The 26,771-nt window shown below is 39.9% G+C and overlaps 1 protein-coding gene across 1 annotated transcript in view; it reads left to right on the forward strand.

Annotated features, from left to right (window-relative positions):
- HSDL2 (hydroxysteroid dehydrogenase like 2) overlaps positions 1 to 26,771 on the forward strand; it is a 64,583-nt gene that overhangs the window by 26,279 nt on the left and 11,533 nt on the right. The window contains exons 7-10 of the mRNA XM_046644402.1: positions 10,050 to 10,244; positions 11,320 to 11,391; positions 22,899 to 23,048; positions 26,091 to 26,219. Of these exons, the coding sequence (XP_046500358.1) occupies positions 10,050 to 10,244; positions 11,320 to 11,391; positions 22,899 to 23,048; positions 26,091 to 26,219 (546 nt within the window). The remainder of the gene's footprint in view (positions 1 to 10,049; positions 10,245 to 11,319; positions 11,392 to 22,898; positions 23,049 to 26,090; positions 26,220 to 26,771) is intronic.

The following is a 26,771-nucleotide window of genomic DNA, read 5'->3' on the forward strand; positions in this document are numbered from 1 at the left end:
AGGTACCAAATAAGAACTGGGAATATGAAATGTAGGTACCAAATAAGGACCTTGTAGAGGAGACTTCAGATTTGTCTCTGGCCAAAAGCACTGAACTCTCTTTGTAAAACCTATGAGTTGGGGAAGGGAGAAATAAGCAAGTGATTGAATTCTAAAGGGCTCGTATGAGCAAGGGAAGATAGAGGAAGAAGTATTCTAACAGTCTCATCTTGGGGCAGCCACAATTCTAGATGGTATGTTTTTTAAAAATTATATTTTCTGTTTGGTGATAGGGTATAGAAATGCTTTTGGATATTAAAATTATTGATAACTACCTTTCTAAACTTACTCTAATAATTTATCTGTAGATTTTTTTGGATTTTCTATGTAGGTAACCATATCAATAATAACATGTATTTCTTCTTTCCAATAATTTTACCTTTGGTTTCTTTTTTTCTTGCTTTACTCTGCTCACCCTCTCCTCTCTCCTTCTTCTTCCCCTCCACCAGTAGATTTCTCTTGATTTTTTTGAGAGCCCAGCAAGGCTTTAAAAAACGTTTGTTATCTGTTTATAGTTTTATTGTAATTAGGCAACTCTTTAGAGTTTCTAATTCATCATATTTCCAGAAGCAGACTAGTCCTATCCATTTTTAATTTAAATATATTACTAGGTATTTATATATTTTTTATTGTGTTCAGTATCTTTTCCAGTATATTTTCTACTTTATTATCAAAGTATGTATAAAAACTATACACCTTTATCTTTTATAAATGTACTAGCAAACTGACTCTTACTAATACTAAAAAGTTTTCAGCAGATTCTCTTAGATTTTTCAGATTGAATGTCTTATCACAAAAAATGATAATTATGTCTCTGCTCTTTTGGTGTATGTTAAATTCCTTATCCATCCATTTCTTACTAAATGAGTGAATACTTTTAGAACAATGTTGAATGGTAATAATAGCAGGGCAATAATGGAATGCTTTTGTTTCATCATTAAATATATGCAGTTTCTTCCCTGTTTATTTGTTTACTTTAATTCTTGCATTCCTTCTGCTATGTTATGCTGCGTTGGTATTAAATGTGGTAGTAACGCACCAAGGGCTTGCTTGATTTGCTGGAAATGTTTCTATCCGCTAAGTGGATTTGGCAAGCTGGGAACTTTCATAGTGAACTAGCATAAAATCTATGTGTAAGCTCTCTTAACGCTTATTAAAGTTGCACATTACTTTTTCGTCATATCTCAAACTTGGAATTATTGGAGAATTAAAAAGAAGAAATAAAACACATTGTTCCTGCCCTTTGTGGTTTAAAAATTTTGTTTGGCGAAAGAAATCATATAAACAAAATGTAATCAGAGAAGTAGTCTACCTTTGTACTCTTCAGATATGTGTACTTTGTTTTTTTTTAAAGATTGGCACCTGAGCTTACAACTGTTGCTAATCTTTTTTTTTTCTACCCAAATCCCCACCCCTGTACATAGTTGCATATATACTTTTTTCATTTGTGGGTCCTTCTAGTTATGACATGTGGGACGCCACCTCAGCATGGCCTGACAAGCAGTGCCATGTCCGTGCCCAGGATCCGAACCTGTGAAACCCTGGGCTGCCGAAGCAGAGCGCGTGAACTTAACCACTGGGCCACAGGGCCAGCCCCAGTTATGTGTACTCTTGATTCTAAAGTCTAAATAGATTTCCCAGATTAACTCAGTCTGCATCTTTTCTTTTGTGAGAGCCTTTGGGCATTTGTACTCTCAGAATCACAGTTTTTCTTTTAAATTAACACATTTAATCTGTCCTCCAGATTGTCAGGTAAGCCTGCGGTCTAATTAGGGTAAAGAGATGATAGAACAGATTGTTCTTAAACATCCAAACGCCGTTAGTATTTGAAGTCATCCAGTTTCTATATTGCTCACCTTGTTCTTAGTTGTGTGAGCTGCGGTAGCTCTCTGTGCCCAGTGTCCCCTTGTATAAAATTGGGAATTATAGTCAGTAATCTCTAAGGCCCTTTATTTTCGAACATTGAATTATGGAAATTTTCACACATACGTACGAGCACGTGCACAGTAGAATAGTACACCGTGTACTATTCAGCTTCCGCCGTTTTCCACACATGGCCAGTCTTGTTTTGCCAGCCAACATGCCTCCGTCTCCTTTCATCCTCATCTGTTCCTACCCTGGATTGTTTTAAAGCAAATCCAAGTCATCTATCATTTCATCTGTATATACTTCAGTGAGTATCTTTAAAATATAAGGCTCTTAGGGGCTGGCCCCGTGGCCGAGTGGTTAAGTTCGCGCGCTCCGCTGCAGGCGGCCCAGTGTTTCGTTAGTTCGAATCCTGGGCGCGGACATGGCACTGCTCATCAGACCACGCTGAGGCAGCGTCCCACATGCCACAACTAGAAGAACCCACAACGAAGAATACACAACTATGTACCGGGGGGCTTTGGGGAGAAAAAGGAAAAAATAAAAAAAAAACTTTAAAAAAAAAAAATATAAGGCTCTTAAAAAAAATGAAATCCTTATCATAGCAAGAAATCATTAACAAAATACCTCTATATCATCAAATATCCAGTCAGTGTTCCGGTTTCCTCAAGCGCCTTTAAACGTTCTCTTTGCACTCGGTTTATTCAAATCAGGATCTAAACAAGTTCCACACATTACATTTGTGTGATATGTCTCTTAAATGTTTTAGTCTGTAGTAGTTACGCTGTTAATTTTTTTTCCTTGCCACTGATTCCTTGAAAAACCAGGTCATTTATCTTATAGAATGTCTGGCATTGTGGATTTTCCTGATTCTCCCCATTGTGTCATGTAACGTATTCTTGTACCCTCAAAGGACCTTTCCATTGTTTGTTTCCATTCTTCTTCCCTCTGGCATCCTTTTCTTTAGTCACCGTCACTCAGCAGTTATCTGTTGGACAGTTACCACGTGGCGGTCATTGTGCGGGGTACTGGGGATACCTCTCTGGCCTTTTCATCTAGTAGATCTAGGAGTGGGCCGTTAAAAGCACATTTAATCCAGCATTTTTACAAGATATTATAGCCCCGTAATTCTGGAACTGAACTACCACACACAGCAATGTGAAACGTACCCAGAGTTCTGCTTAGGAACAAAGGAGGGATTTCTTTTCATCTTTGCTTCCCAGCCGCTGTGTGTTGGGTGAAGGGCTTTCCTTAGCTCCAAGCAGTAGTGAAAGGTCCAGTGGCCTGTGATGTGGAAACAAGGGGCTGTGGTGAGAATTTCTGGAACACGAGGCATGTTGCTAGTGTAACTCTTAGGAAAACTTTGCTGTTGGAGCTGGCTCTCCAGTCTCCCATCTTTCTTTTCGTCTAAGGACTCCAGGAGTCAAGTTTTAGAAATTCCTTTCTTCTGCAATTTGACCGAGATTTCTTTCTCCCTGGCCCGTGTGGGATCAGAACCGTGTTTTATTGCTTCTTCATTTTCCTTATGTTTCTCTAACAGGCACAATTTTTTTAAGACTTTCTGGAAAGTGATATTTTTTGCAGTGGTGCAAAAGATGAGAGTGAAAAAGATGCTTCGACAATGTTTTTCAAACTGCATGTGGAGACTTATTGGTGAAATCAATTTAGTGATGCATGAAATCAATTTCGTGGTTTATGAAATTGATTTAGGAGATAGCAGCCAGAATTTTATTTTATTTCTAATGGAATAAAATAGAAAATATTAGAGAACATTGCACATAATAGAAGTCAGTATTGTTTCATAAACTTTTTTTTTAATTTTATTTTTCCTTTTTCTCCCAAAGCCCCCTGCTACATAGTTGTGTATTTCTTTTTAGTTGTGGGTCCTTCTAGTTGTGGCATGTGGGACGCTGCTTCAGCATGGCTTGATGAGCAGTGCCACGTCTGCACCCAGGATCCAAACCGGCGAAACCCTGGGCCGCCGAAGCAGAGCATACGAACTTAACCACTCGGCCTTGGGGCCGGTCCCTGTAAACTTTTGTTTTGTATATAAACATCACATATAAATTAAATGTATATATGTATATGTTTGTGAGTGTGTGTATGTACATATTATGTATTCTTAGCCACGTGGTAAAAAGTGTTACTAATTGTGGATGATAGTCAAAAAATATAAATCTCACACTTTACTATGCCTTTTTCTTTTTTTTTAATTTAATTATTTTATTGAGGTCATGTTGGTTTATAACATTGTATAATTTCAGGTGTACATTATTACGTTATGATATATTCATTTCTGTGTAGACTGTGTCATGCTCACCATCAATAATCTAGTTTTTTTCTGTCACCATACTTATGCACCCCTTTACCCCTTTTGCTTTCCCCTTTACCCCCTTCCCCTCTGGAAATCACTAATCTGTTCTCTTTGTCCATGTGTTTGTTTATCTTCCACATATGACTGAAATCACACAGTGTTTCTTTGTCTGTCTGGCTTATTTCACTTAGTCTAATACCCTTAAGGTCCATCCATGTTGTTGCAAATGGGATGATTGTATCCTTTTTTATGGCTGAGTAGTATTCCATTGTATATATATACCACCTCTTCTTTATCCAATCATCAGTTGATGGGTACTTGGGTTGCTTCCATGTCTTGGCTGTTGTGAATAATGCCACAGCGAACATAGGGATACATAAATCTCTTTGAATTGTTGATTTCATGTTCTTTGGACAAATACACAGTAGTGGGATAGCTGGATCGTATGGTATTTCTATTTTTAATTTTTTGAGAAATATCCTTACTGTTTTCCATAGTGGCTGCACCAGTTTGCCTTCCAACCAGCAGTGTATGAGAGTTCTCTTTTCTCCACATCCTCTCCAACACTGTTTGTTTCTTGTCTTCTTAATTATAGCCGTTCTGGGGCTGGGGTGGGAGGGGGGTGTGTGAGGTGATATCTCATTGTAGTTTTGATTTGCATTTCCTTAATAGTTAGTGACGCTGAACATCTTTTCATGTGCCTAATGGCCATCTTCTTTGGAAAAATGTCTGTTCATATCCTCTGCCCATTTTTTGATTGGGTTGTTCATTTTGTTGTTGTTGAGCTGTGTGAGCTCTTTATATATTTTGTGAATTAACCACTTGTCAGATATATGATTTGCAGATGTTTTCTCCCAGTTGGTGGATTGTCTTTTCATTCGGTTGATTGTTCCCTTTGCCATGCAGGAGCTTTTTAGTTTGATGTAGTCTCATTTATATATCTTACCAGATGGGGACTGACCATTGGATTTAGTAGTCTGTACATCTCCTTCACATCACGTATAACATGTGCAATTAATTTATTAATTTTATAATTATAGTTTAATGTCTTTCTTGCAGGAATGAAAGCTTCTTGATGTTAGAGACAGTATTTTGTTCATTTTATTGTAGTCATTGTGGACACTCAATAAATATTTGATGAAGGAATGAACATGCTATATGATTAACTTCTGCCTAGTCCAAGAATAGACATTCTGAACAAAGCTTATATAAGAAAAGAGGAGGGGCTGGCCTGGTGGCGTAGTAAAGTTTGCATGTTCTGCTTCAGCGGCCCAGGGTTTGCCGGTTTGGTTCCTGGGTATGGACCTACGCACCGCTTGGCGAGCCATGCTGTGGCAGGCGTCCCACATATAAAATAGAGGAAGATGGGCACGGATGTTAGCTTAGGGCCAGTCTTCCTCAGCAAAAAGAGGAGGATTGGCATCAGATGTTAGCTCAGGGCTAATCTTCCTCAAAAAAAAAAAGAGAGAGAGCATTGAATGACAGGGAATATGGAGGACATTATTATCAGGATCAGTGGGAGTAATCAGCTCAGTGCTTGGATCTTTGCTTTAGCTTTGAGATGTTCATTTTAGAGGCTTTACTAGACATCTTGGAATGGAACCATTGATATCATTTGGATCCTAGACTTGATGGCACAGTAAATAGAATTGACAGTCATGCTCCTTGTGATACATGGCTTGATGAATTACGAACGGAATACTTTTGAAACATAGCAGGAGGGCCATGTAGCTCAGATTAAATGTCAGGAAAAGAGGTTTTCTAATGGAACAATTGAAATGAAATCTCAAGGAGATGTTGGAATTAGCAAGGAGAACTGGGCAAGGCATTCCTGGCAGAGGGAACAGCAAAGGCTGCAGCATGGGAAGATACCATGTGTTTGGTGGAACTACAAGGAGTTTGTTACGGTGTGTGCATGATACTGTGTGTGCTTTTTATTTCTCACTGAAGTTGAGAAACTGCAAGTAGTTCAGGCTGACCGGAATGCTGAGTGGATGTGAGGCTGTGGGGAGATGGATGAGCTGAGCCCCAGGTCTTGATCGCCAAGTCTCGGAGCTTGAATGTTAACGTATATTCAGGAGAGAGAGCCACTTGAGAATTTTAGGAGCAGGAGAACAATAATAAACCGAGTGAAAATAGGAGCTGTGGAGTGATATAACCATATGATGAGGTTTAGGAATTAATTTGGCATCTGAATATAAGATGGCTTGTAAGATTGTGGAGAGAGGAGGCAGGAAAGCTAGCTAGAATATTGCATTATTCCTGATTGAAGCGATGAAAACAGATCTGAGAGGGTGTCCAGGCTCCCGGGTGTTTGTGAGGCCTCCATTTAAAAGACACGTTTCCTCTTCCTAGACTGTGTAGAGTGGCTCTCTCTTTATACTTGTTGGAACCAGAAGTAATCTCCCAATATTATTGCCCTTCAATGCAAAGGAGATTTATTGCACTTAACAGAATGGATACGGTGTAACATATGTTATCCACAATCAAAGCAGAGTCCTGGTCCACTGTTTGTCCTCTCTGGCTTGGTGTTCCTTCTCGCCACCAGCTGTATTACCCCTCCTGGGTCTAGAACTCTCACCGCACTGAATTCAACACATCCAGAGAAGGGATCAGAGAGCGAGCCTTTAGTAGTTTCACAACATGAGGATCTCAGGCCCCCAACTCGGTCACCTTAAGAAGTATAATTTTTTTCTTTTTAGTTTCTGCTGAAGTGGAAGCAGGGGAGGGGAGTAGGGATGAGGGCTGCTATTCAAAATGCCTGCTGCCTCTTACCTCTTGACTGGTCAGATCAAGTGTGGCAGAGGAGGAGAGTCCACTCTTGGATAGATTTCGTGTGAGCTGGAATGAGGAGTCTGGGAATGGCAGCTGCTAATCCTGGTAGTGGCAGCAGAGAGGAAGATCACAGAAGCTTCACAGAACAGCTGCAGTCCTCTGTGACCTGGACTACACTTCACACGGACATGGGAACTCAGCTAACCAAGGAGGTCAAAGTGACGAGACGGCAGCTGGCCTCTCTGGTGCTAGAAACCAAAACTAGTTTCCCTCTTTTTCAAAGGACCTTCTTGCCAACTAGGTTAAACAGGAATTTATACCCTATTTCCTTGATTCTGAGATGCCCATGTTTTCACATTTTTACATCTTTGATATCAGGATGTTCTTATAATTAATTGATGATGTATTGTAGTTTAGTTGCTGGGGGTTTTTTTTAGTGGTGCACTTCATAATCAATGGTATCTTTGGTTCAGTGAGTACACACGAGAATATATATGTGCACTTGGTGGAGGCTGGCAGGCGTTTAAGAGGTAAGACAAGCTCCAGAAGAGAAAGGAGTCAATGGTGATGCTGGTGTTTGAAGCCTGATATGCACTCCACACATTTATGTGAAAGGAAATCTTTGATTGATTTTAAGACTTGTTCCTGTCTCTTCTGAGCAAGCTGTAATCAGGAGAATCAATCAGAAGCTATTAGATACTTCTCCAATTAGTCCTTAATGAGACTTAAGTTTTAGGGTCACTTTTAGGATCCTTGTGATCCAAGGCATATTAGCTTTCATTATAAATCTTGCTTATTTTCTTACCTAGAAATAATCAGTGAATTTCGTTTGATTGATCCTATTGTAAACCTGTTTTTATTGTTGGCAGGTTTATAACCTGTGGGTTAGCCTGTTACCACTGCAAAAACTTTGCGGAGAATAACTATTGCTTGCTTCCTGAGTTTGAATGTTTGTTTGTGCCTTCTTTGTATCTTCCGTAGAAAGATCATTAAAGTAATGATAGGTTGTTTGGAAAAACCATTCCTTGTTCTTATGTTGTGAGTGTGTGTATGCTTATATGACATATTCTTAATTAAGGATTTTTAAGAATTTGCATACCCTTTATATATAGTCTACATTGAGACTATATGCATATATATATAGTGTATATATATATATATACACACTCCAGTCTCAATGTAGACTATATTGAAATATTTACAGAAAAATTCTGTACTTTATGGGAGTGAGATGATAACGGGCTTTAATCATGTTGGTTAACAACGTATGACTGGTTAGTCTCATGGTGGCCAAGTACCTGCCTCTGGAGTCAAACTGCCAGGTGTTTTAATTCTAGCTCCTGCAACCTTGGGCAAGTTACTTAACCCCACTGTGCCTGAGTGCTCTCATCTGTAAATTAGGAATCATAATAATACCTACCTCATAGAATTAATTCGGATAATGTATGGAAAGTATGTAGCACCAGGCCCAGCACAGGGCACACTTAATAAATGTTAGCTGCTATTTTTTATTAATAAAGTATCACTTCAAGAGAGACCAGGGGCCCGCCCCGTGGCCGAGTGTTTAAGTTCGTGCGCTCCGCTTCGGCGGCCCAGGGCTTCGCAGGTTCGGATCCTGGGCGCGCACATGGCACTGATCATCAGGCAACGCTGAGGCAGCGTCCTGCATGCCACAACTAGAAGGACCCATACTAAAAAAAATATGCAACTATGTACTGGGGGGCTTTGGGGAGAAAAAGGAAAAATAAAATCTTAAAAAAAAAAATTTATTCTTAGTAGAGGAGCTTCAGTTACAAGGTAGAAACTTCTACCTCAGCGCTTTTAGGAAACTCCCCTAGTTAATTGTGCACTCTTTTGAAATAGAGATGGACTCTCGAATGTCATTGCCATGGAGTAGGGGCTTTTTGTCTGTTTTGTCCACTCATTTGTCCCCAATACCTACAACAGTGCCTGATTTATAGTAAGTGCTCAGTAACTCTTTGTTGAATGAATGAAAAAGGGTCAGTGGCTCTTAAAAACTATAAACTTTTCATCTTATGGACTGAATTATTTTATTCCAGTGTGTAGTGACTTTAAGTGATAGTTCAACAGTGGTGTGGAGAGAACTATCTCTGAGTCAGGGAATTGTAGATAATTTAAAAATTCTGCCTTTTGCTGCTCTTTATTTTCTAGTATTTCCCTAAATAAAAGCAGTATCTGACCTTAATAGGGACCCCCAAAAATCCAAACAGTATTTATTGAGTGTTTATGGTGCATTTGTCTTTGTTTTGGGTGCTGAGGGTACAGTGATGGACAGGAAGAACAAAGTCTCTATATTCTAGGAGAGGGGAAGGCGAGACAATAAATTAAGGAAGGGAGCTCCATATTTTAGAGACAGGAAACTGAGTCCAAAAGATGTTAAAGTGACTTGCCGAAAGTCGTGACATAGTTGGCATAAAAACTCCACTCACCTGATTTATAGCTCAGTGTTCATTCTATTATACCTTACTGGCTTTCTTGACTCTCAAGAATGATATGCAGGGCCGGCCCCGTGGTCGAGTGGTTAAGTTCACGTACTCCGCTTGGGCAGCCCAGGGTTTTGCCGGTTTGGATCCTGGGTGCGGACATGGCACCACTCGTCAGGCCATGCTGGCGTCCCACATGCTACAACCAGAAGGACCTACAGTTGGAATATATAACTATGTACTGTGGGGCTTTGGGGAGAAGAAGGAAAAAAAAAAGATTGGCAACAGATGTTAGCTCAGGTGCCAATCTTTAAAAAAAAAGAACATTAAAAAAAAGAATGATACACAGATTCTTGAGCATTCTAAAGCAGAAGTCTCGTCAAATCTTGCTGTGCATCTCATGAAGGGGTTCTGTACAAGGAAGTCTTGTGTAGAATAAGGAACTGGGTTTCCTACCCAGTCATGTCAGTAGAACATTTGGCAAATCCCTTAAGTTCTCTCGACCTTGTTTTCGTCACCTGATAAATAAAGAGATTTGCTGTCTTTCTGTTATTTCCACGTCCTATTATTTGATTTGGAGTTACAGACGTGTGCGTTTGTTTTCTCTACAGCCATACACACTGCTGCTATGGATATGCTGGGAGGCTCTGGCATTGAGAGCCAATGTAGAAAAGTTGACATCATTGCAGATGCTGCATATTCCATTTTCAAAAGGCCAAAAACTTTTACTGGCAACTTTGTTATTGATGAAAATATCTTAAAAGAAGAAGGCGTAGAAAATTTTGACCTCTATGCAGTTAAACCAGGTAATGCTTATAGTTTTTAAAAGTAGTGATATGTTTTTCCAGATTTTCGGCAATGAACACACATCTGTTTTGTGTGTGTGTGATTATAAAATTAATATGCTCTTTTAGAAGCTGTCCTCCCAGTGAAGAGAAAAACCCGTAACAGCACAACTTTAGAAACAGAGAAAGGAAAAACAGAAGTGACTTGAGGGCTTTTTAAGTGATATCCAGATGCAGACGATCACATCAGCTATTAGCCATTTCCAGATCTTGAAACCGAGAATGAAAATTAGTTTTTAAGGTGATCTTACAAATCACAGAGTAAAAATTTTATTCAAGGATATGATAACATGATACAGTAGTGGGTTTTTTACAAAAACTTTTTAAGATGATGGGCTTTTTGCAAATGTTTGTCTCAAGTGCAGTCTCTTAGTGTAGCTTTATGACAGATGGGGCAGGAGAGTGAGCAGGGGCTGTCCTGTGTACGCGGGTGTGATTTGAGAAGTTCTCAGAAGGCCCCCTTGTTCAAAAATAATTCTTCCTGTCTGTAATTGAGGAGGAGGAGGATGGTGATGATAATGCATTTTTACTTTATGTATAAAGTATACTATATACTAAATAATATACAATATAGCCATTAATGGGAATTGTATTTATTTGTGCTATAGTATATTTTAAATATTATTCATTAGATTGAGTTTCTAGGTGATGAAACAACGTGTTTACATTTGTCTCATCCTGGGGGGATGGTAAGAAGTGAGTCCTGAGCATTTTGGAGGGAAGGCTTGCATAGATAGATGAGAAGGGGGCAAAGGCTCCTGGGAGAGCAGTTAAGGGTTTAACATAGAGGTGACTCATTGGTTGGATCTTAAAGATGAAATTTGCCATCGGAGAGGAGGGTAGGTGGATTATGGGAGAAGTGTTTTAGCTTAATGAAGTTCAGGTAGTTTGACAGTTCCAATGGGGGTCTTTTCCATTGCACCAGAATGCTCAGTAAAATGAAAACATATGTAATGCTTATTGAACAGATGTTAAAATCTTAATATATATTGAAGTTGTTATATCAAACTGATTATTTTTGGGGTCAATTTTTCAGGCCATCCTCTCATACCAGATTTCTTCTTAGATGAACAACCAGATACAATTACCAAGAAAATGGAATCACGTGGTAAGATGTAGACCATATTTTATGTAGGAAAATAAAAATACTGACATACATTTCTTCCAAAATATAAAACTGGACATTTCTGCCTTCTCCTTTTAAACCGTTTTGTGACTTAAACTAGACAAGTAACGTGAGGTCTTAGTTAATTCCAGCGAAGAAGGTTGTCTTTTCCTTCTACCAGGAAGAAGTTCTTAAAATATTCTTTTCATTTGGTTAAAAAAATGTTGCCTAAAAAAACCAACCTTTTTTAAGGTTTTCTTTCTTTTCCCTGGCACTGTCTTTAGGTATTTCATGTTGATGTGTTATTTTGTCTTAAGGAAAATTATGTCATATCAAAGTACATCTAACACTATATTCTCAGAGTTTGTGGCTATGTGACCATTTTAGGGGAGAAATTAACTGCAGATGAGGTTTTGGTTTTACTTTGTTTTGTTTTTATAATTCAGAAACAATAGCCCCCTTGAATCAGTCCAGAGCGTATGTTTGATTCTTGGTGTTCTGGCATTATGCCACTCGTTTGCTGAAAGATATGAGAAGAAATACTCTAACAAATACCCATGGGGAAAATGTCTTTCATGCTTTACTAACAAGAATAGCTGTGCTTCTCCTGGACTCTTATTTTTGTCTTACAGACACTGTGGGTCTCCTAAGTGATCATAGATTCTTTAAACGGCTGCTAGAAAACTTAGGAACAAAGTCTCTCTATACCCTCAGCAGACCTATAGAACCTGACCACAACTCTAGAACCTTAACTCGATGCATTTTAGTGCCAAACCTTATTTCCAGCTTTATCTTCTCTTTTCTATCTTTATCTTTTGTCCAAAGTTTTTGAGAGAGCTTAAAAAAATTACTTAGGTAATAAAAGAGACAACTTTTTGTTTGTATTATAGAAAATTTGAAAAGTACAGAAAGGAAAAAAGTTATTCATTATCCCACCACCTAGAGATGGCTCTTTTTAAAATTTAAAAAATTTTAAAAATTACGTCTTTGATCTGGTTGCCACGTGAATGTATCAGAGTATTAAAACAAGGCTGTCAGTCTCTTTTTGAAAAGGCCTCTTACAGAATGGCAGGAATTAGAGAGCTTGTCAAAGTCTGCGGGAGTCTAGTCTTTGAGTTAGGCAAGTCCAAAATCCTGGGTTTTGCCCAGCACCCTGAGATTGGAGCTCTGTTTTGGAGGAAGATATGCATGAACTAAGCTCACTTAAATTCCAAGTTGAAATAATCAGAACCATTTATTGATCACATATATTCATTTTGTTTTTCAACAAATATTTATTTGTCGTTTACTGTGGGCCAAACACTATCCTAAGTACTTTGCGTGCGTTGTCTCATTTAATACTCATGATCCTACAAGACAGGTATTATTTTCCTCATTTTATATCTAAGATCACACAACTGGCAGGTGTTAGAACCAGGATTTAAATTCATATTTCTCTGATTCCAAAGCCCATACCTTTAACCAAACTAAAATTGCTTTCCTAACTCCAGAACATGTAAAGTCATTTAAATTAGCATATTTCCCCACCAGGAATCCAATTTATTAATTTACAATGAGGGCTTGCCATCTCACAGACTAAATGTGTAGTTGCTATGATCAGCCTATTCTCTCCCTTAGGGCGTAATTATCTGGGGAACAGAATCATGATCAGAAGGTTGTTTCGTGACCGTGGACTCAAACAAGAAGGGTTAGATAAGTAAAGTGTAGGATAAATGTTTATTGGCTTCAGGCTTTGATAGGGGCTGTTTTGCCTGTGGGATCAGAACATGTGTAGTGCGTGGCTGCGATCCCTTTATCCGTCTCCATGTGAGGGATGCCCTCATCCTTGAGGTCAGAATACTCCAATTCCTCTGGCTAAAGCTTCTCTTCCCCAGACAGGGCTGGAAGGAGCATTTACTTCTGTAGCTCCCTTTACCTTAGTCTTCCTGGTTCAGTCAACTGCAGTTCCACTTGCCATTTTCTATAGATATATTAATATAGTCTTATGGGTAATAGTCCAGTATTTCTGGCCTGGGATCTAACTTAGCTCTCTGAGGTGACTTTTTACATCCATATCCAGATCCATTGTGTGTTGACTTTACAGTTTCTCTCTCAGAAGTCAGTGTGTGTCCCTCATTTCCAAGGGGGAGAGGCTCACTTTTCTGTTGTACCCACTACTTAATAATCCTATTAACATTAGATTGTACCTTCTCCGGAATCTGTGCTCTATATACTCGTTTTATATAATATATATGTAATTATGTAATATATTGTAAACTATGTACATAATTTTATATTAATGCTTTCTTTCTCATAGTAAAAGCAATGCTGTCATTTCTTCATTGATTTTCCCCCCATTGCAACACAGGGAGCTCATATAGTCTTTTAATTTTTTTACCTCTAGTTTATTTTTGTTTTTTCTTTAGTTATAGTTGTAAGATTTTTTTATTTTTATTTTTCCTTTTTCTCCCAAAGCCCCCTGGTACATAGTTGTGCATTTTTAATTGTGGGCCTTCTAGTTGTGGCATGTGGGATGCCGCCTCAGCATGGCCTGATGAGCAGTGCCATGTCCGCGCCCAGGATTCGAACCAGTGAAACCCTGGGCCGCCGCAGCAGAGCGTGTGAACTTAACCACTCGGCCACGGGGCTGGCCCTTTTAGTTACAGTTTTAATTGCTTCTGTTCCATTTGTTCTGAATTCACCTCAGAAACACTTATTCTTACCCTGGCTAGTCTTTCCTTTTCCCCTGTAGTTAAGACCATCTCTTACTATTTCCATTTTTTTGTTCTTTTCTTCTGCATTCTGGGAGACCTTTTCAAGTTTGTACTCTATGTTACTGATAAGATTTTCGACACTTTCGTCTGTTCCATATTGCCTCTAATTGTTAGTTTAATTTTGCTATTGTGCTTTTTGTTTTTCATGTTTCCCATTTCCTTTTTCATTTTATTCTATTGTCTTTTCATCTCAGCCAATTATGTATGACTTTCTGCCCCTGTTTCATATAGTTTTCATGTGGAGGAATTCTTGTGGGTTTCATAGTACATTATTTTTAGAGGTAGACTTTTGCTCTTCAGGATAACCTTCCATTACCTTGTGGTACCTTGTTTTTTCAGAGGCATCAGGTCACTTTTTCCCTATTAATTAATCCTCATATTAAGAGATATCTCTAGAGCTAGTGTAGTCAAATGACAGGGATGTGTAGGTTGATTTTGGCTCCGCTCCCTGTCCATCTGGTGGAAATCCTTTCTCAGAGCTGCAGTTTCTCTTGTGGTACCCGTTAGGCATAGAGCTGGTGCCATTGTCCAAGGCCTTCTTGTGACTTTCTTTTACTTCTTCTGCTTAACACCTACTCTCCCCAGCATGCCCTGCTGCCAGGGTTCTTCCCCTCCCCATCTTGATCCGTCTTACAGGCTTTGCGGCTTGTACTTCTCAGGGTGGACACCACCACGACTCCCCCTGCTGTCTGCGCCTCTGTTATCTGGGAGCTACAAGCTTTGAAATGGGATTTGAAAGATAGAGGCTTTCTTAAAAAGCAGCATCATAGAACCGAGGGGCAGATCGTAGTCTTCTGGTTGGTACAAGCCCAGAATGTGATCTAGTGGTTTAAAAATGTGAGAACCTGTCTTCTTTCTTTAGGTGAGCAGAGCTCTTCCTCCTTCGAGATCTTTCATGTGGCGAAGCACAGGCAGTCCTGTGTTTCTTAGGCTGACTCCATCTACCTTAGCATTACTGACCATTTCTTCCTAGGTTCTGACAGTAAATTGTGTCAGTCTAGGTGATGTTTAGTATTTGTCTTTTTTTTTTTCATTTTTGTATTTATTTAGGACGAAGTTAGGAGAGGCTGGGTCAGAGGCTGCTAGCCATGTGTCTTTTTTTTTTTTAAAGTTATTGAAATGGTCTAAGTGTCTCTTTCTCATTAACGCTTATGTATTTGTAGTCTACTGACTGTATCTTTCAAATATATTACTGGTTTGTTCTTTGTCTTCTGAAGTTTTATTCTTGTGCCATCATCATTCTACATCCAAATATTCCAGGTGATAAATTATGCAATTTATGCCTGGGCAAGTGTCTTTCAGGGCTGCACTAAAGTTTTTGCTGCAATCTTCTTAGCACTTCAGATGATACCAATATTATATCTTGATTAATAGACAAATCACCTAAATAGTCACCTACTAGTATGGGAGAAGTTCCAGCAGTTATTTATATGACAAAGTTAGTTCTCTCTGGTGTAACTACCAAAACTAGATCATTCCTTTGTATTCCTGCTATGGAAACATGAAGGAAGCCTGTATCTCTGCTAGCCCCGCTTTGAGCAGCTTCTGGTTGGTCCCCTGCTGGTGAGTTTAGGTCTTGGTGCTATGCTCAGCACCAAGTTTATGTTGACTCTATAAATATTAGGGGCCAGCCCTGTGGTGTGGTGGTTGAGTTCAGCCTGCTCTGCTTTGGTGGCCTGGAGTTCACAGGTTTGGATCCCAGGGGCAGACCTACACCACTGGTCAGCCATACTGTGGCTGTGACCCACATACAAAGTAGAGGAAGACTGGCACAGATGTTAGCTCAGGGTGAATCTTACTCACCAAAAAAAAAAAAAAAAAAAAAAAACTTAGATAGATATAGAAGAAGATGTGGAGGAAGTATTACTGAGTGGTAAAACTGTGTAGGCTCTGGAGTCAGACTGCCTGGGTTTGAAGTCCCACTGTGCCACTTAGTACCCAGTAACCTTGGGTGAGTTGCTGGGCATTCCAGTTGCCATTTTAAAAGCTCACTCACTTCTTTTTACTTTAATTTAATCTTGGATTATGTTTATTAAGCAAATTGAAATGCTTTCTGGAATAAGGCAAATTATAAATAAAAAGGGGGAAGCTAATTTTTATATATTTATATCTGGTCATCTTCATGAGCTTTTTTCCCCCTAAGACTTCTAACAGTCTCTAACAGAGAGACAGTAGTTGTCATTGAAAGCATAGACTTTAGAGTAAGTAAGACAGAATCTGGGTTTAAATCCTGCCACTGCCACTTATTTATATCTGTGACCTTGGACAAGTCACTTCAGCTCTCTGAGACACTTTTCTCATCTCTCACTTTCCTTATGCAAGTATTGTGAGGATTGAGTAACTATCATAGTGCATCGTCTTGTGAATTTGACATAGTCAGCCCCCTATAAAGATTAGTTGCTCTAATTATCATTGGATAATGATCTTGAATCTTCTAAGTGATCTAACTTACTGCCTGTATATAATAATAATATCTTATGGGATTATTTCTGGTATGTATCTTAATACACTGACATGAACTTCCGGGACATTAATTGAAAATGTTTATTTTAGGTATTCTTATTTTATTCTGAATTATAAAGGGAAAATCTTTAGATTTTACCCATAAGTAAGGGGTTAAATATTGGTTAACATTTTTTTATCAGATAAAAGTTAGCTTAGTGTCTACATTTTTTAGTGTAATAAATGTGTTATATTTTGAATATGGTAATCAGTTGGGTAGCTTTTTTTTCTATGTTCTTTTCCTTGAGGGTTTGAAATAGCTCACCCACTAAATTATTTGGTCTTTTCTGAAGTTCTTTCTTTGGAAATGTATTTATTTTCTCATTCAATTATTGGCTTATTCTAAAATAAAAGACAAGACATCCATTTGAAGTTTTAAAATATATTTGTGTGGACATGTAGTAAATTCACTTATAATTTTTTAAATTTCCATATTTATTTTATCTCTTTTCTCTTTTTAAAGTTTATTTTTCTCTGCTTTTCTCCTTGATTAAATCTGCCAGAAAGTTGCTAATTTTACTGTATCTTATTTTTTCTCAAAAGAACTAGATTTTAAATTTTATTTTTTATTCTACTGCTTTTCTCTTTCTGATTTGTTTTTGGTTTTGGGGGTTATTTTTGGTGAGGAAGATTGGTCCTGAGCTAACATCTGTGCCAGTCTTCGTCTATTTTGTGTGTGAGTTACTGCCACAGGATGGCTGATGAACGATGTAGGTCCACGCCCGAGATCCAAACCTGCGAACCTGGGTCAGCAAAGCGGAGCGCGCTGAACTTAATACCGTGCCACCAGGCCAGCCCCTCATTACTTTTTTTATAACAGCTTTACTGAGAGATAATTTACATACGCCAAAAAATTCACCAAAGTGCATAGTGTAGTGATTTTAGTATATTCACAGAATTGTGCAACCTTCTGATTCATTAATTTTTTAATTTTTGCTTTATTATTTTCTTCTTTCTTTGAGGTTACACGTTTTTGTTCCTTTTCTCACTTGTTAGGCTAATACTTTATCTTTATTCCTTTTAAAATAAAATAACTTTTGATTGTGCATTATTTCTCCCCTTAGTATAACTTTGGCCACATCAAATAGATTTTGTTATGTACTTTCATTAATTTTGATATCATTTTAAATTAGTTTGTACAGAAAAAATAGTATAAAAAAGCGTAGCACTCGAACTTAACCACTTGGCCACAGGGCTGGCCCCTCACTTTTTTTTCAAATATAATTAAAATTCAGATGCACAAACATATATTTTACCAGATTGGATCATATTATATTTAATTAGATAGACTCCCTTTTTACTTAACATTATATTGTGAATATTTTCCATGTCTTCAGAAACAAAGTTTTGAAATGGCAACTTAGTATTATATACTATCATGTGAATGGTATTTTGTTTTAGTTGTTTGTAAGTGTTTCATTTTATAAATGTTACAGGATTTTCTTAAAATTGATCACTAAAAGTAGATGATGAGGCAATGGGAAGGCCCCTGATACATGTTACGAAATTTTCTTCTAGTATTTTAAACCTACTAGCAGTGTATGAGCACCTCCCTCACTGCACTATCAGCATTAAATATTAGAATACATATCTGAATTTTTAAATGGGCTTCTAAATAATATCTTTTTTTTTTTTTAAAGATTTTATTTTTTCCTTTTTCTCCCCAAAGCCCCCCTGGTACATAGTTGTGTATTCTTCGTTGTGGGTCCTTCTAGTTGTGGCATGTGGGACGCTGCCTCAGCATGGTCTGATGAGCAGTGCCATGTCCGCGCCCAGGATTCGAACCAACGAAACACTGGGCCGCCTGCAGCGGAGCGCGCGAACTTAACCACTCGGCCACGGGGCCAGCCCCTAAATAATATCTTTTTTATTCTTTTCTCTTAAAGATTGGCACCTGAGCTAACATGTGTTGCCAAACTTTTGTTTTTTCTTCTTCTCCCCAAATCCCCCCAGTACATAGTTGTATGTTCTAGTTGTGAGTGCCTCTGGCCTTGCCATGTGGGACGCTGCCTCAGCATGGCCTGATGAGCAGTGCCATGTCCACACCCAGTATCCGAACTGGCAAAACCCTGGACCGCCGAAGTGGAGTGTGCAAACTTAACCACTCTGCCATGGGGCCGGCCTCTAAATAATAATATAATAATAATAGTAATATAACATCATGCCCTATTCACTTACATTGGTGTACACTTGGGAAATAATTTATTTTCAAGGATATGCTGGGAAGTAGCATTGCTCAACACAGGCATGACAAAGATTGTAGAGCATTAGGTATTATTATGGGAGGGCACCTTTTTCAAATTTAATGGGTGAAAATATACCAGGAACTATTGACAAAATGTCATGTTTTCAGATTGTAGGATAAATGTATGTGTGTGTGTATTCACATATTCAGCCTTATATTGTTTAATTCAGTGTCTATTCAAACTGACCACTGTATAAGGTAGTCTCCCATCCTTTTCCACTTCTTGCTTGTTTTTGGTAATAGAACTCATCACTTCTTGACTTAATTTTTTGGTATGTATGTATTTGCATATTGTCTGTCTACACTACACGGGTTTCTTGTGGTGTGATTGTCTGGTTTAGTATCAGGCTAATGATGGCCTCAAAGAATGAATTAAGAAGTTTTCCCTTTTCAAGCCGGCCTGGGGGCGCAGCAGTTAAGTGTGCATGTTCCGCTTTGGTGGCCCGGGGTTCGCCGGGTCGGATGCCGAGTGTGGACATGGCACCACTTGGCAAGCCATGCTGTGGTAGGCATCCCACATATAAAGTAGAGGAAGATGGGCATGGATGTTAGCTCAGGGCCAGGCTTCCTCAGCAAAAAGAGGAGGATTGGCTGCAGATGTTAGCTGAGGGCTAATATTCCTCAAAAAAATAAAAAAGAGAAAAAGAAAAAGAAAGTTTTCCCTTTTCTTGCATTTTTTGGAAAAGTTGATGAAGGATTGACAGGCATAAAAGAACAGAAACTTAAATGATTGATTCCGTTTATATGGAGGTAAAAATGAGGCAAAACTAATCCGTGGTGTTAGGTGTCAGGATAGTTTCTTTAGGTAGTAGAGGGGGAGTAGCAATTAGGAGAGGCCGTACGGAGTGGGTTTCTAGGGTACTTGTAATGTCCTCTTTCTTGACCTAGTTGATGACACAGTGTTTTCGCTTTCTGGTAACTTTTTGAGTTGTGTACTTAAAATCACTGTTTATGTATGTTATACATCAATAAAAAACAGTGCTGTGGGGCCGGCCCCATGGCCAAGTGGTTAAGTTTGCGTGCTCTGTTTCAGTGGCCCAGGGTTTCGCTGGTTCGGCTCCTGGGCACGGACATGGCACTACTCATCAGGCCATGCTGAGGCAGTGTCCCACATGCCACAACTGGAAGGACCCACAACTGAAAATACACAACTATGTACCAAAGGGCTTTGGGGAGAAAAAGGAAAAATAAAATCTTAAAAAAAAAAAAAGCAGCGCTGTGTCAAGGGCAAGGCGGTCAGAGTTATTTGCCCTGGGTGCAGGCAATAAAGGGGTGCACTCTCTGTAGTGAATTTAAAAACAATAACAAAACTGACTAAACATTTTTATGGAAAGGGATTATCCTTGCTCCATTGGATCTTAAGGATCTCATCCTTAATATCTGCTTAGACTTTATAAGAGAAGGATTTTACTGTTGTTTTTATGTGTCTCTGGAAACATCGTAGTGGAAGGTAATTCATATTTAACAAATTTGGGATACTTTTATATTGCTTATGTTGTATTCTGAAGTGTCTTTATGCTGTCAGTTAGATTTCATTTAATAACCTTTGGTGAATTATGTTGGACAAGATGACTGTGTTACCGAACCTGAAGTGAGTTCGCTCACCCGTTGCGCAGCAAGCCAATCTCTGACACCGGGGGTGGTGGAGGAAAGTAGGAACTTTATTTTTTGCACAGCGCTGAGCAAGGAGAGAGGGTAGCTAACGCTGAAATCCCAAACTCCCCGAAAAGCTAAAAGGAAGGGTTTTTATTTGGGGTTTTAGGTAGGGGAGGGGGAGCATATGGCCTTGCTGGTTGGAGCTTTCCCACCAGCCTGTCTTCGGCCTTGAGACACTTGCAGAGAGGAGGGAGCCTGTGACCTTGCTGGTCAGCAGCTTTCCCACCAGTCTGTATCTCTTTGTGGGGAGGAGATAGTCCAGGTGCTTGTCCTTGACGGTGTCTGTCTCCGTGGAGGATAGTGGATTCTGGAGCCAGGAAGCCAGAGAATAAGCAGGGAATGAGTGTTTTGGTTTTAACCCCATATATGCTGGGTTTAATGTAGGGAAACTGATATCAGGGTCGATATCAACTGGGTATAATTGAGTTGGGAGATAGATGGAGAGTTAATTTTCAGCCTGGAGTACAGATTGGCCTTGGAATTAATTTAATGAATGAATTGTCCTCCCCTGTTTCTGGGGGCGACCATGAAATGGCCCACAGGTGATTCCAGGAGGCTAAGTAAAGGAGCAGAGGTTGGGAGAGGGGCCGGCTGCATGCCGTGGGAGTCGAACCGTTCTATGCACTGCCCGTCTTCTCCCCTGGCTCATCCTATGCTGAATGGTTATGGCCAGTGAGTTAAGTGGATACAAGTTAAAAAATGTAACCTCCATTCCCCTGGCCTTGTGTTTCTAGGCAGGGGGGGCCTTCATGAATCCAATAATCTGACCTCCCTCTGCCTCTAGTCGGGGGGACCAATCTGACTGAGAGTCGGAGAAGAAAGGACTTTGTGTGGTTTAGACCCTTTCTGAGCATTCTGTCCTCAGTTTTCACCTGATCTTTACTTACAGAGGCATTTCGCTCCCCTGATGGGGGAGGAGGCCAGTTCAATCCAGGGGTGAAGGGACCGGGTGAATAAGTTTAATTTAGAGGTGAAGTTAGTGGGAGTTGACTTGGCTGTTGATTCAAGCTACAGTCTCCAATTCAGCTCCACCAGTTTGTTGTTGTTAGTGTCGTTGAGTCGATTCCGACTCCTGGTGACCCTGTGGACAGCACAGCGGAACCCTGCCTGTTCTTTTTGTGCCATCCTCTCACCTTCCAGCGCTATATCAGACACTGCTCTGCTGCTATTCATAGGATTTTCATGGCCAGTTTTTTCGGAAGTGGGTGGCCAAGTCCTTCTTCTTGTCCATCTGTCTTAGTCTGGAAGCTCTGCTGAAACCTATCCACCATGAGTGACTGTGCTGCTATTTGAAATATCGGTGGCATAGCTTTCAGCATCACAGCAACAGGCAGCCATCACAGTATGACAATCAACAGTCCGGTGGTGTGGTTCCTTGACTAGAAATGCTGGAAATGAACCCAGGCCACAGCAGTGGGAGCACTGAATCTTAACCACCAGACCACCAGGGCCAGCCTTCACTAATTTGCACAGTTGATATTCTGATCTCCATCTTTCTGACTCTAGTGTCCTCTTTTCTCATCTGGTTTTAAAACTCAGAGGGGTTGGCCAGCCCAGTGGCATAGTGGTTAAGTTCACACATGCTCTGCTTTGGCAGCCTGGGGTTCACAGGTTTGGATCCTGGGCATGGATCTACACACTGCTCATGAAGCCGTGCTGTGGTGGCATCCCACATACACGGTAAAGGAAGACTGGCATAGATGTTAGCTCAGGGCCAATCTTCCTCACTGGAAAAAAAAAAAAACACCTCAGAGGGAATAATAAAGGAGTGATTGACTATTACCCCTGAAACTCCAATAATTTGTTTAGGTCCATTTATTATAGACACTATATAGTTTTTTAGTGGGTTTTTTTTCTTTAAGATTTTATTTTTTCCTTTTTCTCCCAAAAGCCCTGCGGTACATAGTTGTATATTCTTCGTTGTGTTGTATATTCTTCGTTGTGGGTTCTTCTAGTTGTGGCATGTGGGACGCTGCCTCAGCGTGGTTTGATGGGCAGTGCCATGTCTGCGCCCAGGATTCAAACCAACGAAACACTGGGCTGCCTGCAGCGGAGCACGCAAACTTAACCACTTGGCCACGGGGCCAGCCCCTAGTGGGTTTTTTTTTAACCTAATCTGAGAGCCTTTTACTTGGAGAGTATAAACCGTTTGTATTTATAATCACAACTGATGTGTTTGGCTGTTATTCCATCAGTTTGATTTATGCTGTTAGATGCCACTGAGTGCATTTAAGCCCTCATTTTGGTCAAACAGGTCTAATTGGTAGCAAGTCTGTTCTCCTAGTTAATTAATTCCGTGTGTGGCCTTACATTGCCTAGGCTTTAAAGCCATTGACGTCAGTAATATTTTACAGGTCCTCCTCCAGAACTGAGAGAAGAGAAGTCACAGCCGCCACCAAAACCACGATCTGGAGCTGTGGAAGAAACATTTAGAATTGTTAAGGACTCTCTCAGTGACAATATGGTTAAAGCCACTCAAGCAATCTATCAGTTTGAACTCTCAGGTAAGGATTACAGTCTAGTAATCTGGGGCTTTTATGAAACAAAGTAGCATATTTCCCTTGGACGAAAATCAGCCTCCAGTAGTGATCATCTTGATAGTTGGCTGTTTCTGGAACCGTTACCCTAGAATGTAGACATTCAAGAATAGCAAATGACTACTGATTTGTATTTTTAAGATCAGTGCGTATGGGTGCATGTAAAATAAAATTTCATTACAGATACTTCCAGTGTTAAATAACTCCTTGGCATCTATAATGGAGAGAAAATCATATTTAGAAGGGCATACGGATCTTGACAGGGTAATAGAGTAATTTATCATCAACCATGAGCACTTTGCCATTTTTATCTTTGAGATTATTTAACTCAGTCTGAATGTAGTCAGCTTTTTAAACCCTCTGTTAATATTTTTCTTCTCAATATAGTATTAACACGTTAATGATAGTTTTAAGAACTACTACCTCAGTCCCATTGTATGCAGACTTTGCCATTATCAGCTCTTTTCTTCTTTGTCTCCTCTGTTTTATCTGAATCCTTCTGCAAGTTCCTGTTTTTATTTCCTTTTCTATCGTTAGAACCCATGGTCCATTGCTTCAGTCGCTCTCTTGCCTGTATCCTAAACTTCCTGGACCCTTTGTGCTTCTTCAACTGGGTTTTAAGCAGCACCTCTGAATTCTATATTTCTGTGGTCAGCTTACTGACTGCCTCATTCCCTACGGCAACTAGTTTAAAGTTTTTCAGTGTTTCTCAAATCTCCCATCTCTCCCTTCACCACTTCCCGGCCAGTTTCAGCAGATAATCCCACCTCCTCTTTCACAGAGATAATAGAAGCTGACAGACAAATTGCTTCAGCTTCCTGCCGTCTCATATCAAATCAACCATTGTAAGCGTCATCCTCTCTTCCTCTCCTCCCAGATGAATGGAGCCAACTCTAGAACTGTGCATCTCAATTCTTTAATGTCCATATTGGTCACCTGGGATCGTGCTGAAATGCAGACTCTGATTCAGTAGATCTGAAGTCTGCATTTCTGACAGGTGATGACAGTACTGCAACCATGGATCACACTTTGAGCAGCAGCGTTCTAGATCCCATTTCCTCTGGCCTCCTCTGGGACTTTGTACTATTTATGATGCCCTTTCTTCCACCTGTTCATTCTGCAGCCTCCTTCCCAGTGGTACTTTAACATTCTCAAAGTCTAGTCTATCTTTAAAACAGAACACAACAACAACAACCCCCCATCTGCACTTCCGTCTTTCTTCTCCCTGTTAGAGCCAAACTTATTTTCATCTACAGTTTGCTCTGCTCTGGTATCATTTTTCTCCACTCCAGTGAATTTGCTCTCACCTCCTCAGTGACTTCTATAACACCAGTGGGCATTTGTCATTCTTACCTTATCACCACTGCATAGCATTTGATGCTGTTGACCACTCTTTCCTTCTGGAAATGCTCTCTTTCCTTGGCTTCCTTGACAGTAGCTCTTCTTGCTTCCTTCTCTAGCTGTAGCCTTGTCAGTTTCTTGTGCTAGGTGCTTCTCCTCTATCCTTCCCTAAATGTTGCTGTTCTTCAGGTCACTGTCTTAGCACTCTTAATATTTTACACACCTTCTCCAGGGCACCTCAGCCACTCACACGGCTTCAATGACTACAGGAACTGATTACCAATGTATCTCTATTTCTATCCTAGTCAGACTTCATTGACATTTTCAGTTCCCTGCCACAAAGATGCCTCAGTCTGAAAATGTCCCAAACAACTCACCATTCCCAATACCTGCCTTTGGCACTACCTATTAAATCTGCTCTCCTTCAGTAGTCCTCTCTCAGTAAAAAATACACCAATATTTACCCAGTTTCCCAAGCCCAAAACTAGCAAATCATTCTTACAGACCTTCCCTACCTTTTTCTCAACATATTCAATCAGTTGTCTCATCTTGTGGTTCTGCTTTGAAATGATCTCTCAGATATGCCTTCTGTCGTCCATTCTCACTGCTACCATCCTGCTCCAGGCACATATCCTCAAGCTCCTGAACTACCCCACCACCATCCTACCTCGTCTTCTGCATCCTGTTTATTCCCCTCCAATATGTTCTCTACACTGTTGTTGGGGCAATGTATTTAAAATACAAACCTTATGTCATTCTCCTTCATGGCACATTCCTTAGGGTGAAGTCAGTGAATCCTTTACGTGGCTCACTATGCTCCACATCTGGGCTGCTTCACGAGCTCATCTAATGCCACTATCCACTCTCTTCCTACCTTCTAGTCTTACTGTACTTTTTTCAGTTCCTCATCTAGCTAATTCGTACTTAACTTTTAAATTTCAGCTTCAGCTGGGCTTGTCTGACTGCACATTACCTTCCACTTCCTCGTTTGTAAAAACCATGTTATTGCAGAGTCTTCAGAGCCTAGCCTAGTGCCTGGCACATAACACACATCTTCCTCGACTTATGATGGGGTTACATACTGATAAACCCATTGTAAGTTGAGACTATCATAAGTCGAAAATGTATTTAATAAACCTAACCTACCAAACACCATAGCTGAAACTAGCTTACCTTAAATGTGCTCAGAACACTTACATTAGCCTACAGTTGGGCAAAATCATCTAACACGAAAAAGCTTATTTTATAATAAAGTGTTGAATATCTCATGCAATTTATTGAATAGTGTACTGAAAGTGAAAAACAGAATGGCTGGATGGGTACAGAATGGTTGTAAGTGTATCAGTTGTTTACCTTCATGATCACGTGGCTGACTGGGAGCTGGGCTCACTGCCACAGCCCAGCATCACCAGAGAGGATCGCATCGCATATCGCTAGCCCAAGAAAAGATCAGAATTCAAAGCACAGTTTGAATGCGTATCACTTTGCACCATTGTAAAGTCGAAAAATTGTAAATCGGGGACCGTCTGTAAGTACTGAATTTGATAGATGCCTGAGGATTTTAACTTAGGAAACAGACTTATGTAAGATTGTTCTAATTAGAGCAGTTATGAAGTTTAAGAACCAGGCTTCTTTGGCATTTATTTCTATATCTTATCTTTTGTGTAGGTGAAGATGGTGGAACTTGGTTTCTTGATCTGAAAAGCCAGGGTGGGAATGTTGGATATGGAGAGCCCTCTGATCGGGCAGACGTGGTGATGAGCATGTCTACTGAGGATTTTGTAAAAATGTTTTCTGGTGAGTTTTCAGTTTTATTAATTTACTTACTGTTTAAGGAAAACTTAGTTCTAACATTTATTCCTTTCCAAATCATCAAGCCTCTTGAGTGTTTGTAGCAGTAGAATGTCAGCAGCTGTGCATATTGAAGAGCACGTAGCCTTGGGAAGGTGGTTCCCACTGTCACGTCTACTGCCCTTTCTACTTTAACCAACAAGTGAGGAGTGATGTCAGAATTTCCTTTTTGCATGACTGAGAAGCTAATAAGATAATATTGGGAACAGAGAAAAGGACTCTCTGTTCAGCAGGACTCCTAGGCGGGCTTCATTTCTACCAGTTGGACTAAGATATCATTTCCAGTAACACCTGGCTCACCGGAGGTGCTGAACTCAGCTGCAGGTCGTTTATTGAGAGTAGAGTCGTGCTTCAGTCTTGCCACTATTGTCGTAGGAAATGGATCTCCCATGGGCCAGTGACCGTGCTTTCTGTGGAATCTCTAACTAGGAGAAGGTTTTGCATAATTTTCTGTTCTGCCCATTTACCTCTAACTGTGCCAGAAAAACGTTAAGGGTA

This window comes from Equus quagga, chromosome 1 (genome assembly GCF_021613505.1).
Source record: "Equus quagga isolate Etosha38 chromosome 1, UCLA_HA_Equagga_1.0, whole genome shotgun sequence".
NCBI lineage: Eukaryota > Metazoa > Chordata > Mammalia > Perissodactyla > Equidae > Equus > Equus quagga.